Genomic DNA, 16065 nt, shown 5'->3' with positions numbered 1-16065 from the left:
GCTCAAGAATTATCTCAGATTTAGATACTACTAATAAGCACTTATTAATTTCTAAATCTGTATACAATTCTCTGTTTGTCAAGGAGTGCTTTGATATTATTTTTGCAGATGTTATTACACTTAATACCATTAAAAACATGACACAAACTTGGAGAACTCATATCACTACGGAGCTGCTTCCCACCATACTGAACTATTTTCTGGTTATTTTGTTGTGATGCGCTGCAGATTAAAATATTCGAGAATACCATTCTTGCAAAACCAAACATTTCATTCCTTCACTTTCATCCAACAGAGCCAGACAAGTGGCAGTGTTGTCAACATTCCTATTCCAGAACATATTTTCCACCTGCCTGAACACTGAGGATGCCGAGGCCAATGTCCCACTCTGAATCAACCCCTACTTTGGTTTTTGTTTATTCACTTAATTTAAACCTACCAGGATGCATTTCTCAAATAGGTTGCTTACCTGTTACTCAAGACCATATTTCAGTTTTATTGATTTGATACAGTAGTTCTTAGAATATTTTGATGAGTGAGTGTGTAGTGTTTTGCATTTCTATTATACATTGCCCGATTGTGCAGAAATCAGCTAATAATTACAGGGTCAGATGTAAGAAAAAAAGATCGTGAAAGAGCAACAGGAGGCCAAGTTAAATGTTTGAGAACAACAAAGTCTTGACATTTAGACCATTAAATATCTCCAAATTAGATGGAGCAGGGTTCATAATAAGGTGGCAGAGGTGAAGAAGAATAAACAAAATACAGGTGATGGAATATAACACACCAGCCTCTGAGGATCATTGCTGGATTTTGAACCACTGGATCCCAAGATCAAATTTTCAAAGGTCAGATTAAATTCTGAGTATGAAAAGCAAATTGAGTACATCAGAACATGGTCGTCCAACTACAAATAATCAGGCCTTGAAATAGAAGAAAGATTCCAGGCAGGTATCTGATGCTATTCTTCCATCTAAAACAATATTAAGACATATGTACCTAACAACACCAAGATAAAAATCTACTATGCCATCATAAGAGCCATTATAATTAATGGCTTTGAAACTTAACAAGCCACTGAAGGCGACAGTAAATATATCAATGTCACAGAAAGAAGGTATTTGTGAAGAGTCGCTAATGAAAAAATTGGGGTTTCAACAGAAGAATGCAAAGACGTACAGAGGTATGAATGGAGACAGAATCAAGTGCCTAATTCACAGCAGGTTGATTCCCTGGACTGGTCATGTTGCAAGAATGGAAAACAGCAAGGTCATGGTCAACCAGACACCCCAGAAACATGTATTACAATATGGAGAAATACACTGGGCTGGTAATATTAATAATCATTGCACTGGGTCAGATACCGAGTGGTGCCAACTAGGTGGCCTGCTGATCACTAGATTATACAGGCTGGTTTATTTTAATTTTGTGGAATTTTCTCATTAGCCATGATCAAACCAATAAGTTCAGGCCATGAGTGAAGCAGAGGAGACAGAATTTGAGAATGATCTGGATTGAACTGAGCTCACCTTGAACCCAAGATATTGGGATATTGAGATCTTCACACTACCTCTTGTCTGAGCTGCTGAACATATAAATAGCAAATTCCATTTTGTCGAATATTAGGGGTGTAAAATCTAATTAAACTAAAGAGTACTTACCTGTCTTCTTCTTTGAAACAAGCGACCAACTGACCTACGGTGTGTTCATCAACACATATTTCATCCTTAATATTGGTGGAGGGCTGTAAGGAACAAATATGCAAAACAAAGTAAGAAATGTAGAGTAAGCAGATAACTAAAGTAAAAGTTCATAAATAGACATGACATACCTGACAAAATAAACTGCATAGCTGCACAATAAAAATATAAATTTATTATCTGAATGTGAAAAGGAAACAAACAAACAAGTGTCAAGTCAAAATTATATGAAGAACAGGAACAAGGAAAGGAACTCATGAAAGGATAAAGAAGACGGAACTGAAGGAGGGAGCAAAAGAAAAAGAAATACTGGAAGGACAACAATAATCTCTGCAATTTTTCAACAGCTTCCTACAACTGCCTGTCATTGTGTTCATCCTGTTATGTGTTCTTAAATGACTGGTCACTTGTTTGTTTCTTGTGTTCCCACAGATGACTCTGATTGTCAAACAGACATACATTGGATCTTAACCTGAGAAAGGACAAATTCTAGCCTACCACGTTCATGTTTGTACAACAAATAGTCAGTTGTTGGACTTTTTTATTGAATCTAGACAATCGGAAGACTTTATCAATATAGATTTACAACATTTACTTTCAGATTTTAAGGGACAATGCTGGCCATGTTTTCTATGGATAGCAAGTACACCATATTCCTGATAGCCCCAGAATTTGTTTTTGGACAAGTCACAGAATATTACTAGAATCTGACGGCTAGTTGCTGGTCCAGTCATGCTATATGAGAACAAAGAAGATGTTAAATGATACAGAGGAAGAGTACTTAGTCTAAAAAGGCAATAAAAATGGCCAAGAAATTCTGCTGGGCTCATCACACATTGACTTATAAACTGCAGGTCATCAGGCTGAGCAGCGGTCTCTTGGCAAAGTAATGCGCATTAGCACTGAAGAGCCATTCTCTGTTCAGAGAGTTTAAAACTACCTAATATGTTTCATACACATGAGCAGAAGAGCCTAACATTTTTAAAAATAATCATTCAACTTATGGTGTCTACACTTGACTTTGTATGCAATGTTAGATTAATGTTATCTCTCGGGTTTCTTGAAAGAGAGAAACCTCACAATTTGAAGTGAACTTTCCACTGTGCTAACAAAGGTGAAAAGATTCAATTTAGTTCAATGTCATTGAGTATTTCATCAATAGAACAATATTCAAATTAATTCATCAATCTATACCTTACTAATGAAATTTGAAGCATCATAACTAATGTCATATATTTTGAAATTAACAACCAACAAAAAAGAGTAAAATCCACTTGTCTTGTGTAGCAAATGTTGGAAAAAGAAATCCAAGATCCAAAGCACATGGCTAACACCACCTGGAAAATCTCAAGGCTCAACTCTTTTCAGATGATTCTCTTTGCGATCGGCTGCATCTATGGATATGCCACATAGCATTTGTAGGATTACACTGACTTTAATGTAAAATTTTATACCGGAAAGGCAACCCCATTTGTTCACATCAAAAAAGATTTAAACAACAATCTATATTAACTTCATGAGAATAAACATGCTTGAAAGAGGTGATTCTCCAGATATATCCATAAAATATTTTAAATGGACTGTCATATGAAGATTAAGTAGGCCACACGTGTATGAAAACAAAAATGATGTTTAATTAGCTCTAGAAAATGAAGGTGAACTGAAGTATGGGAGATAAGACTGTTGGAACTTTAATAGTTAGAGAAAGATAATGAGAATGATTTTTCTTCAGAAGACAGTGTTGTTTCTTACATTAATAATGATAGTGTTGGGGAAAATGATTCTAGTGATGGCAACTGCATGGACAATGTAAACGAAGACTGCGGTGGTGTGACTGCTTTAACGAGATGGATCATCAACATGGAATTGGACAACCTTTTCCAATACACCCAAAACAATTCCATTCACTGGTCTTTCTGGTCTCAGTGCCGTTGTTTTGAGAAGAATGTGTATTAGATGTGTGTTCAGAATTCCTTGGGGACAAGATCTGGGGAATGATTGCAATAGGAACCAATGACTATGCTGCTTTCCAGGCGAATAATTTGATGAGGAAATATCTGAAAGGTGATAGTAAATGGTATCCTTGCATGGTTAATGAAATAAAAGTGTACTTTTGCTGATGATTCTCATGAGTCGGGTAAGAAACCCTAAACTCAAGTTGTGCTGGTCTAACATGAAGTTTCAGAAAGTAAAATATTTTCAGAGACTATGATATTTGAACTACTCTGTCAAATTTCACAATTTCTGCACTTCCCTGATGACATGTTTACAGATCCATATGACTGTCTAAGAAATATTAGACCAGTTATTTCATATTTGCAAACAAAGATTCAGAATATCTACAACCTTGACACAGATACTGGTATTGACGACAGTGTTATGAAATTTTTAGTTAGGCTCCCATTTGTGCAATAAAATCCTTCCAAAAAAGCCAGGTTTGTTATTAAAATTTATAAACTCTGTGAATATGCTTCTGGACACTGTTCCCAGTTCAAAATTTATACCAGACAAGGCAAACAGGGTGTTATTCTAGCAACAAAGGCAGCAGTGTTGTAAATAATGGAAGCAAACTTGAACCAAGGTCATATATTATATCATGATGACTGGTATGTTTCCCCTGAACAATTTTGCACCTTGTTGGAGAATGGAACTCATGCTGAGGGTTCCGTATGCTCTAACAGGAAGAACGGGCCTCCAGAGCTCTGTACAGTACAACTGACGAAAGCTAATAATGTTCTCACCATAAATGGAAAGACAGAAAGAATGTGCATTTACATTCAACTGCTGATAAGGACTTGGACTTTGATTTGAAAATTCAAAGAAAACAAGGTGGAGGAGAGGAAGTGGTGAAAAACTGGGTATTGGAAGATACAACTGGAAAATGAGTGCAGTATATCATCAAGGCCAAGTCCTTGCATCTTTCCCCGTAATGCGATAAACTATCAAGGGTTAGAAAAAGATAATGCTGTGTTCATTGGATATGGCCATCTTCAATTCATACGTTGTGTTCATGAAGGTTACTAGCAGGCAGCTGCATAACACAGAATTTCTTACAGCAATTGCCAAGCAATTATTGCAGACGGTTACTCTCTCACCTAGGACAACAAAAAGGGAGAACACCTAATCAAGACAGCCACCTGCGGCTTCAGGCAAATGTATGGGGACATTTTCCAGTGCGTCTTCCTCCCACAGAAAGGAAGAAACATCTTACTTGACTCTGCAAAGTTTGCAAAGGTCATAAAATAAGGTCCAAAGTGAGGTGGCTATGTGAAAAATGTTGTGTTCCACTCCATCTGAGGAGCTGATTCTAAAAATATCACACAATGATTCACTAATGAACACTAAGAAAGAGCTAATGTACAGTTAGGCATTGACCTGTGATGTATATAGCTTTGAAAATATGCCACTTTTTACCAATCCTCACCAAACAAAATTAAAGCATAATTTTCAAAAGTAGAGTTTTTATTAGTCATGTTCCAATGTGTTAATTAGAGTATAGTTTCAGAATTTTCCTGGTTTAAAATTGGGAAACTACAGAAAACCATCTTTGGAAGAATGGCTGAAAGAGAAGTGCAAGGATGCTCAAGGCCTTATGTTCCTAGGAAAGATAGAAACTGCATGCAGGAAAATCAAGGAAGCTTTTGGAGAAAGGAAAACTAGGTAAGAAAGAGTAGTGATGGTGATACAACAGAACAATTACAAACCATGACTCTAATTTTTGTTCCGTATAGAAAACAGCGATTTCACTTAGTTCACAAAAAGAGTATATTTATTACCCCGCCTATTCCATGTAATGTGGTTAAATAAACATAGAAATTCCAAATTTTAAGGGGACATGTTTTGCCCATCTTTTATTGGGCATCATCAGCCATATTTAATCCTAAAACAAGCACTGTTTAGGGCACATTGACATTTATAATTTATAAAAATTGAACTATGATTTCTTAAGGTAATAACTCTAAGGAATAGTAGTTACAAAATATGATGTTGAGACATAATATATACAACACATGTTAAAATCATTGTAAACAAATTTAAAATCTTTGTCCAAAAGAAAATTTGTGTCATATAAAATTCTAAAAACGGCACCTGTCTGATACTAATAATAATAATGTTATTTGTTTTACGTCCCACTAACTACTCTTTTACGGTTTTCGGAGACGCCGAGGTGCCGGAATTTAGTCCCGCAGGAGGTCTTTTACGTGCCAGTAAATCTACTGACACGAGGCTGACGTATTTGAGCACCTTCAAATACCACCGGACTGAGCCAGGATCGAACCTGCCAAGTTGGGGTCAGAAGGCCAGCGCCTTAACCGTCTGAGCCACTCAGCCCGGCCTGTCTGATACTGAAGTGGATCCTCTTTGTAAGAAAATTTGAGCATACACTTGCTTGGGGCAGTTGTCAACACAAGTCTTCAATAGACTAAAATTGTTGAAACATAGAGGACGGATTTTGTTAATTTTTCGAGAAACAACGCAAAAAAATATTGTCCAGGTGGAAAGGCAAATGTTTTAAATTATCTTACTAAGTTGATTGATCTAAAAATTATTGTAATATAACCAATGCACAAAGACATTGGTATGCTGGTTGAAGCTGCTTTTGAGACGAGTATATCAGAGTATTTGACTGTCACATGAAAATGTAGTACCTTTAAAAGATATACAACACTGAGGAAAAGAATGTGTTTATACTTTAATGAAACCAAAAAAAAACCTGTATGACGTGTATGTTTTAATCGTATGTTAATGCCCAAGAATTATGTATTATATAAAACGGGTACTTACTCATGTCTATGTCTATCTTAATGTATTAGCAGAATTGGTCTGTCTGGAGTTCCTACTCCTCTCGTTGTATCGATGTGATAGAGGAGGAGGGGAATGCCGAGGGGAAGCAGAGGTAGGCAGAGCACTGCATGTCGATATTAATGTGGGAGGGGAATTGTTTGGAGGGACAAGTACAAACATAGTATTCGGTGAGTTAAGGGGAGTTTTTGATTAAAAGGATCTAAATATTCGTGGGACTTTGTTCTGATCTGGATTGATTATTTTTAATAACTTAGGTGTTAAAGTATATAAGGGACTTTTGACTTTTGTATTATAGTTTAAGGTTTCGAACAGTTTGTAGAACAACCAAAGGCTTTCATTATCAGATACCGAGAAATAATTATTTACAATCTGCACCAAAATCAGTCTGATGCAATAAAAATTGAAGACTTTGAGAAAGCATCAGTATTCCATAAGGAAGTGAGGCAGGACTGCAGATTTCCCCTCCTTCAGAATGTTCATATAGAAGAAAGAGGCAGTAAAGATAATCAAAGAGGAATTTGGAAAGGGTATCACAATCAAAGGAGAGGAAATCGAAACTCTGAAGTTTGCTGATGATATTTTATGTCAGTCTGCAGAAGATATGGAGAAATTGCTGAATGGTATAGACAGAGTCTTGGGGAAAGAGCACAAGATGAAAATAAATGAATCCAAAACAAAAGTAATGGAGTGCACCGGAATGAAGTCATCTGACGTAGGAAATATTAGATTAGGAAATGAACTTCTAAAGGTAGTAGGTGAATATTGTTACTTGGGTAGTAAATAAACTAACGACAGCAGAGTTAACGAGGACATAAATTGCGAGACTGCAAGCTAGCACAAGCAAGGAAGGCCTTTCTTCAGAAAACAAATTCGCTCCTTTCAAACATTCATAAACCAATTACTGAAATATAGTGTTAAAGATGAATGCTGAAGGTGAGTTGGGTAGATCAAATATGAAATAAGAAATACGGAAATAAACAGGTGAGAGATTAATTTGGCTAAATTTGACAAGAAGAGGCATATCTTAAGACACCCAGGACTTGTTCAGTTTGTTTTTTGAGGGAGGTGTAGACAGTAAGAACAGTAGGGGTAGACCAAGATATGACTATGACAAGCAGATCAGAGCAGATGTAGGATGTAATAGTTATCTAGAAATGAAAGGGATACCACAGGATAGGGTCACATGAAAGGCAGCAACAAATCAGTCATTGGACTGATGACTAAAACAATAACTAGTGAGAAATTGTGCCCTGGTTAACAGAGACTGCAATTCCTTTCCAAGAAGACATGCTGAGAACCTGGTTATATTCATTAATCAAGATGAACAAGCCAGTCCAAAGCAATTATACAATAAACTGTATTTAAGCTAAACAAGCTCATACCGTATTACACCTTTCTCCATATCACCCAGAAATAAATCCCATTAAGCTGATATGGGTAAGTGTCAAGAATGGCATTTAGGAATATAATGAGATGTTCAGAATTGAAGAATTACAATGATTTAATGTAAACAAATTGCTTCTATTAATAAAAAAGGACTGTAAGAAAAATTTATTAGCACTAAATAAATTTGAAAATCAGTAATTTCAAGTGAAGGTAAACCATGGTAAACCAAAACATGGGAAGTGAAATGGACAGAAATCATGTCAGTGATGGGAGCAATACTGAAACTGCAAGAGAAAGTGATACTAAAATAACAGACCCTGCCAGTGGAAGTGAAATGAACAATGATACAGAATATGTTGAAACAGTGGCAGGAGCAGTCTCTAAGAGACTATTCCTAGCAATAGTGACAGTGAATGATCCATAGTCTTCTACCAAGTCATTAACATACTTAGTTATGTGTATTGTGCATTCATATGTGTAATTATTGGAAGGATTTGGGAAATTTTCTTAGCAGGAATACTACAATTTACAATAAGATTGTATGTTTCATATGGCATGCCTTGTACAATATCCTCACATATACCCTCCCATGTATGCTCGAACCTAGTCCTTGTCACCTTCCACTGTCCTGCACTTGAAAGAGTGTTCTCTACAATTTGCACAAGCCGTACACAAAGATTGTGACTCATCCTCAAAACAACAAAAGCAATGTAAAAAAGAAACCTACACCACCTGAAATCTTTCTGATGTACAGCATACAGGCGGACAGGTTTAAAAAAATGGTATATCTAGGGAGTAACATAGGACCATTCCGCTAATATCAAACACTGTATAGAGAAAGCAGAGTCCATCTTCATTAGCATGTGGCAACAACTATCTTGAAATGATCTCAGAATGAAGCTCATAAAGAGAGAAACTAAGTGCTGTGTCCTATCCACCTTACTAAATACTGTACAGTTCTATAAATTTTATTACCCACAGAAAAGAGAATCCAAACTTCCAAGACGTAGTTAGTAATGGCAAATTGTCTAATTCCTGAGGGTTATTTTCATGTCGCAACAACAGAGATAGGTCTTATGCCAACCAAAGTATAGGAAAGGGCTAGGAGTAGAAAGGAAGCAGCCATGGCCTTAATAAAGGAACAGCCCCAGCATGTTACTCATATGAAAATGGGAAACTACAAAAACCATCTTCAGGGCTGCTGACAGTGGGATGCCCCACACAATGAGCTGTTGACCTCAGCTTGGCAAGACAAACTCAAGAAGCTGAAATACGTGTATCACATTATGAGGACTTCTAAACAGGACAGTCTGTTACAAGTATTATTTTGAGGAAAAAGTTTAGGCAAAGGAGGATTTATAAGAAGATGGACATCTTGGATCAATATTTTGAAGAAATCAGATAGAGTGATGAAACCAGCAACCAGAAGCCATGCAGTGGAGGGACTTTGAACAATAATAGGTGCTATATATTACCTAGCATATAATTTTGAACTATATGAAGAAAATATGAAAATCATTTCAAAATATTGGAAATCTCACTAGGCCTATACATCTTTCCCAGGAACTTCAAAATGTCTGCCTTAAAATGAGGAGTTGCTCAGTGAAGTCTACTCAGCAGTTTGTTACAATTTCCACTATCAGAAAAATGCCATTAAAATATTAGATTACCTCAAATGTGTTCACCTGTGTCTCTCTTGCCTCTGCCAACTCTGATTTCGGTTCTTCTTTCAAATGCATTTCTTCTGATATAATATTGTAGTTGTCCTGTGGAAAAGTTAATATATTAGGCAAATTTTTCAGACACATCTTGAAATGTAGTTATATATGAGTGGGATTAACAATTCATCATTTGCTAGTCAATGAGACAGTTTCAGTTTCAAATCTTCATTACATTTGTCAGATAATTTCTATGTCGAGTGTTCATAAAAGCATGACAACTAAGAGACTTTTAGGAGTGAAGGAATGTCCCGTTTGAATGCTCAGAGATATTCTTGAAGAGTAGAACAATTATATAATATAAAACCTTCTAAAATTACACCAAATGATCAGAAAATATACAGACATGCATACAAATAATCTGCTCATTATAAACAAACCAATTCTGAAATATTTAGAAGTTGACAATTTATCACTGTAATCATTCACATTTTGTACTGGCAAATACAACTCAGCAGGAAATATGTATGTTCCATATTCTCTCCTGTATATGAAGTGCTCAGCCTGAAGGCAGGGAGGATCCGCAACAGCTCTACCATCAGCTGCCATAGATAGCTGGGTGTCACCGATGAGGCAAACTAAGGAAATGAAGAGTAAGATAGTTTTCCATTGCTTTCATCTTCCAGGCAGACAGTGCTGTTACACACCAGTCCCTCATGTTCAATGAACTGTACACATAGATCACCTATATGAACATCAATATCACACCTTTTCCTATAGGATCTGGCTGTATTAGGAATGGTGTTACACATACAGCTCATATCTCAGTCACTTTCTTATCGTAAGAGTAACGGATGGGACTGAGACCCAAAATACAAGTGACAAACTTGTTCTGGGCCTATCCAGAAGACAACAGGCATTGAGCACACAGTATCTCATCAAAGATGGATTAGGGAAGGCCACCTCAAATGAAATCTGGAAAGGAAGTCATCAAGGACATAAGCTCTAAACAACATGAACCATACAAACAATTATTCCTATAGGTTATCTACAATATCACACAGGGCCTGTATGCCTGACATCAGTGCTGCTTGTGAAGGTATGAGTACATATGGCCAGCTGACAGGGATATGCTTAATGTTGCACTGACACAGATAAGTCTTTTGGCAATGATGCGATGGATAAGGCCTAGGAGTGGAAAGGAAGTGACCATGGCCTTAATTAAGGTACAGCCAGAGCATTTGCCTGGCATGAAAACAGGAAGCCACGGAAAACCATCTTCAGGGCTTCCACACTGGGTTCGACCCACTATTTTCTGAATACAAGCTCACAGATATGTGACCCCAACTACATGGCCACTTGCTCAATACAGATATATTGTGCATTGTGACTGGACTTGACATGTATTGAGAAGGAAAAGGACAGATTGTTGTCACAAGAATGCCAGCCCTATGTTCAGCATATGGCTGCAAAGATTAGTGTATATCAGGATACATTTTGTTTTAACAGTTACTGAATTATAACTGATGCTGCTTTAGTAATTCCTGTTGGAAATTTAACCCATTTTAATGTGTAAACAGAGGAAGCACTGTCAGACACAGTTATTATTTATTTGATCATGTTTCTGATTTCCTTTTTAAAGAACTCAACAATGGCTCTGCACACTTTGATGATCAGTACATGTATCAAATGACCAGAGGCTATTACTGCCAAGCATGGATCTTAGCATTTCATTTTCCCTCATATTTGCAAACAAAGGAAATAGCATGCTCACTGCCAATAAAACATAACCAAAAAACCCACCAGAGGCAACTTGTTAAAATTAATGTATATAAAGCAGGGACTACTAACCAGTTTTAAATGATATTTTCCTAACTATTTTCTGCTAATATTTATTATGAAAGTTAAAACTGTATTGATCTGGATGACATTATTTTAAAATTGTTTTAATTTTACCTTTTAAATCACCAAACCTATGACCAAAACTACAGCTTTTGTCTCCTCCCTAAGAAATAAATGCAGCAATTGGTGCAGGCTACCAGGAAAATAAAATGGCTGACATCATGGCAAAGCATACGAAGAGGAACAGGAGGAAAGTCTTCCATCAGCAAGAAATCACTGAAGGTCTTCACAAGAAACATAATGATTTGGGTCTCAATGTACCAGGTAGCTATTTCCAAGAGGTGATCCTACACTTTGTCAGGCTTCAGGCCAACCATACATCAATATCCCCAGTATCCCTATTGTTACCTCAGGAAATTTTCACACCACCACATCTTCAAAATCCTTGTCAGTGGGCAACATCTATTGATGGCAGTCCAGGTTTTACAGAGCAGAGTTTTGAGAAGAAATTTTAAAAAAAGTTAGGGCTATTTCACAATCAATCCTCAGATCTTAGATGCTTAATGAAACAGCTGTTAAGAAGGACTTGGTGCAGGGCAATAAACAGCTTTGTGTCTATGTTAACTTAGGTCAGGGATATTTAGACACTGGTGAGTATGATGTGGCCAAGGAAGCATTAGAATTTATGGTGGCATAACTGAATAGGACCTCAAAAATACCAGTGAATGGAGAGACTGTACAAAAAAATCATTTAGTCATCAGTTATGAAGGGATTGGGACTAATAGTCTTAAGAATGAAGTTTGTTGGGCTGAACTCCCTGTGTCCTTTTCCTCACCCAGCAGAATTTGAGCAAAAGACATTAACTTACCTTGATGCTGCTCACAATAAAAAATTTGCTATGAATTCCCTAGCAGAAAAGCAGGTTCTCGTAGATGGTAGTGCTCCAGACCAAGAAAATATTACTGAGGTGAAATACCTGGAAGAACTTCGCATTATTACAGGAAGTGAAAGGCCTGCACACTGGTTATAGATTAAGGAGAAAGAATTTAGATTGGGTGAGGCAAAGATATATGTTTTCCCATTGCATAAAACTTCAGTAATTCTGTCGCTAATACCCTTAAATTTTGCAGAGATCTGGGTGATGAAATGATTTCTGATTGTGAAAGTACCACTAAGCTGGGTGATGAAATGATTTATGATTATGAAAGTACCACTAAGTTGCAATCTTCCTAAATCTTGCATTTGATTTAATAAATTCATGCCATCCTATGGGTGAGTGAACCAAGGCTGCAAACAGATATTCCAACAAGGCCAAAATATTATTATCTTAACAATATTATGCTAATTCATAGTTCATCCCTAACTCTAAGAAAATAACTGCAATGAATGGTATCATTTCTAAATTGCTAAATGTGCAAGGTTTTACAGAAACATATGTCTGGGGAGAGGATTCTAAACTTAAAAAACCTCCTCATATGGAGGTTAAGCCAGGATCATCTGGAATTATTATTTTCATGTGTGAGGTATAGAGAAGGAAATAAAATGCTGCTCAATTCAAAGCCGCACACAGGAAGTGTCTGATTGGTCATCTTGTAGTTCTAATATATTTGTTTGAAAGGTACAGTTTTACTGAACCATGATCTTGTGCAGATAATTCATAAAGAAATTGATTTTATGAGACTTGAACAAGGTTATATCACCAATTATGAAGTCCTTTCTTTATATAGTGAATACGCTGATTATATTGCAAGCAGTGTGGTAAAATGTACTACTAATTCAATTAAATATCTGCAGTATTTGTGTCTTTCACAGTGTTATATAATACCAGCTTCATATCCGTATTGACAGTACTTCTAAAACTTAAATACTTCCTCCTCTTCAATACAAAATTCCAGGTAACTTCACTGATTCCTTGAGGCCATGCTGCCAGCAGGGGAAAACACGGACACGGAACTTATGCAATTCTCTTCTTGTACTGAATATGAGGAATTAATAGAGTCTTAGACATTCCTATTTTCTTATAGGTGACAGCTCAAAAAACAGTTGTTGTTGTTATTATTATTATTATTATTATTATTATTATTGTTATATATAATTCGCTGGGGCCATCAAGGACCACGTTAAGTCTTGTTGCATTTGACACTGAACTTCGCCTTCTTTAAAGCACAAATTTCCCTCATTCTTTGTGAGTGGGCCTGCTTACACTCCTCTGCCCAAGCGGCACCGTGTCTTCTCTTCGGTTGCTTGTCTCGGTTTAGCCCGTTCGTCAATATTTTCTTGCGGAAGAGATCTCTGTTAAGGGCGTCTTCAGCTGAGATATGTAGCATTTGCAGGTCTTCTTTGGTATTTCTAAACCAGGGAATTGTGGTTTCGGGGTTTGAATCAAAAAGGTGAAAGATACCTTTAGTTAACTTTCTTCCATCCATTCTTTTCAGATGACCGTAAAATCGTGCCCGTCTTTATCTGATTGTGTCGGTAATTTTCTCTATTTTGCTGTAGACTTCCTCGTTGAATCTCTTTTGATAGATTCCATTTCTGTACTTTGATCCCAAGATTCCTCTCACAATTTTGCGTTCTTTTTTCTCCAGTTCTTCAAGGAGTCCTTTGTTGGCATTTAGAGACAGGGTTTCAGCTGCATATAGAACTACTGGCTTCAGAACTGTTTCATAGTGACGTATCTTGGTGTTTTGGGAAAGGCATTTTTTGTTGTAGATTGTGCGGGATGTTTGGTAGGCTATTTCCAGTTTGCTTACTCGCTGCTGAAGTGCTCCTTTGTTTTCTCAAACGATATCTGCAAACCAGATTGTTCGGCAATTTCTTTTAAAATTTCAACTTGAGCTCTAGCGGTTTCTATGTCGTTTGAGAGAACAGCAATATCATCGGCAAATGCTAAGCAGTCTGTTGCGATCCCCTTGGATTTGGTTCCTATTCTCAATGGACTGTAGTTGGTATCCTGTAATCTCACCCGCCAGGTTCTGATGATCTTTTCAAGAACACAGTTGAAGAGTATTGGGGATAGCCCATCACCTTGTCGGACTCCTGTTTTGATGTCAAACGAATGCGAGAGACATCCGTGGAACTTCACCTTGGATTTTGTATTGGTCAGGGCGGCTCTAATTATTGCCAGCTGTTTCAAATCAACTCCAATTTCATTCAAGATGTTTAGGAGGACTTCCCAGTCAATGGAGTCGTACGCTTTCTTAAAGTCCACAAAGACAGACACATACTGCTTGGACCTTAGTGTACAATATCTGATGATCGTTTTGAGATTTTGGATTTGTTCGGCTGTTGAGCGACCTTTTCTGAACCCTCCTTGGTATTCACCTATTTGATGTTCGACTTGTGCTTCCAAACGCTCCAGGATGGCAAGTGATAGAATTTTGTGTCACGGGTAGCAAAGATATTCCTCTGTAGTTGTTGATGTTCTTCATGCTGCCTTTTTTGTGTAATGGATGGATCAAAGCTATTTTCCAATCTTCGGGTAGGGTCTCCTTGTTCCAAATTTCTTCTATTTGCTTTTGCAAGATATCAAGTGATTCCTTTGGGGCATATTTCCATAGTTCTGCTACTTCTGAGTCTTCTCCCGGCACTTTGCTATTTTTGAGACGGGCAATGTGGCGCTTGATTTCAGCTCTGTCGGGTGGTCTGTGATCTGGGTACCTGAGTAAGGGTTCCTTGGTCTCAATGGGGCTTTGTGGTTTAGAGCAATTAAGTAAATTCTTGAAGTAGTCTGCCAGAATGCTGCAATTTTCTTCATTTGACATTGCCAGTGTGCCATCCTTTTGCTCAAAGCATAGAGACGGTGGTTTATAGCCAGTGAGTTTGCGTTTGAAGGCTCTGTAGTACTCTCTGCTTTCATTCTTCCTAAAGTTTTTTTCTACCTTTTCAATGAGAGATTTTTCGTATTTACGTTTCTCAGTTCTGAACACCCTAGCTGCTTGGGCACGTTGGGTTTTGTACATTTCCCAATCATTTTCTGATTTCGTAGAGTAGTACTGTTTCCATGCATTGGGTCTTTCTTGGAGGACTGATTCGCAGGTACCATTCCACCAGGCATGCTTTTTGCTTCTCTTGATTTCTGCAACGTCTTTGGCGGCCTCAACAAGGAGACTTTTGGCACTGTTAAAGTCACAGTCATTTGGTCTAGCCTTCTCCTGGAACTCCTCGACCCTTTGCCGAAGTTTATCATTGTCGAAGCGTGTGATCTGTTTGGTTGTCTTCCTTATTATTATTATTATTATTATTATTATTATTATTATTATTATTATTATTATTATTATTATTATTATTATTATTATGGATGGCTAAATTAAGATGAGAAGGATTTTTGCTTGAAAAATTTTGCTTGATGCTCTTTCTAATAGCAAGACATTTCAATAATTGGGCTAACTGATGATAAATCACCACCAGGGATGTGATCTCAAAGTGAACAAAAACTGAAATCACATAGCATTTTTGTATATCATGTAATAAAGGCAATGAACAGATGATTGTATATAAGAATGCATTTAGTATTTTGTACTGCATAAATAATAGAGGAATCTTCTGGATAACTTCAGGCCATGCTGCCAACAGGAGCAAACACGGACACTGCGCTAATGCAATTGTTATCTATGAGAACATTAAGAAATGTCCTGTTAAAGGAATACACAAACACATACATCTTATTATA

At 37.1% G+C, this 16065-nt stretch overlaps 1 protein-coding gene across 1 annotated transcript in view; it reads right to left on the bottom strand.

The window, feature by feature from the left end:
* Positions 1–16065, bottom strand: part of LOC137502866 (uncharacterized) — a 97303-nt gene that overhangs the window by 20072 nt on the left and 61166 nt on the right. The window contains exons 3-4 of the mRNA XM_068230023.1: positions 9563–9658; positions 1662–1744 (exon numbers count right to left, since the gene is read on the bottom strand). Of these exons, the coding sequence (XP_068086124.1) occupies positions 1662–1744; positions 9563–9658 (179 nt within the window). The remainder of the gene's footprint in view (positions 1–1661; positions 1745–9562; positions 9659–16065) is intronic.

The sequence above is a fragment of the Anabrus simplex genome, chromosome 13 (assembly GCF_040414725.1).
Source record: "Anabrus simplex isolate iqAnaSimp1 chromosome 13, ASM4041472v1, whole genome shotgun sequence".
Lineage (NCBI taxonomy): Eukaryota > Metazoa > Arthropoda > Insecta > Orthoptera > Tettigoniidae > Anabrus > Anabrus simplex.
This window is presented reverse-complemented; position numbering and strand designations above follow the sequence as displayed.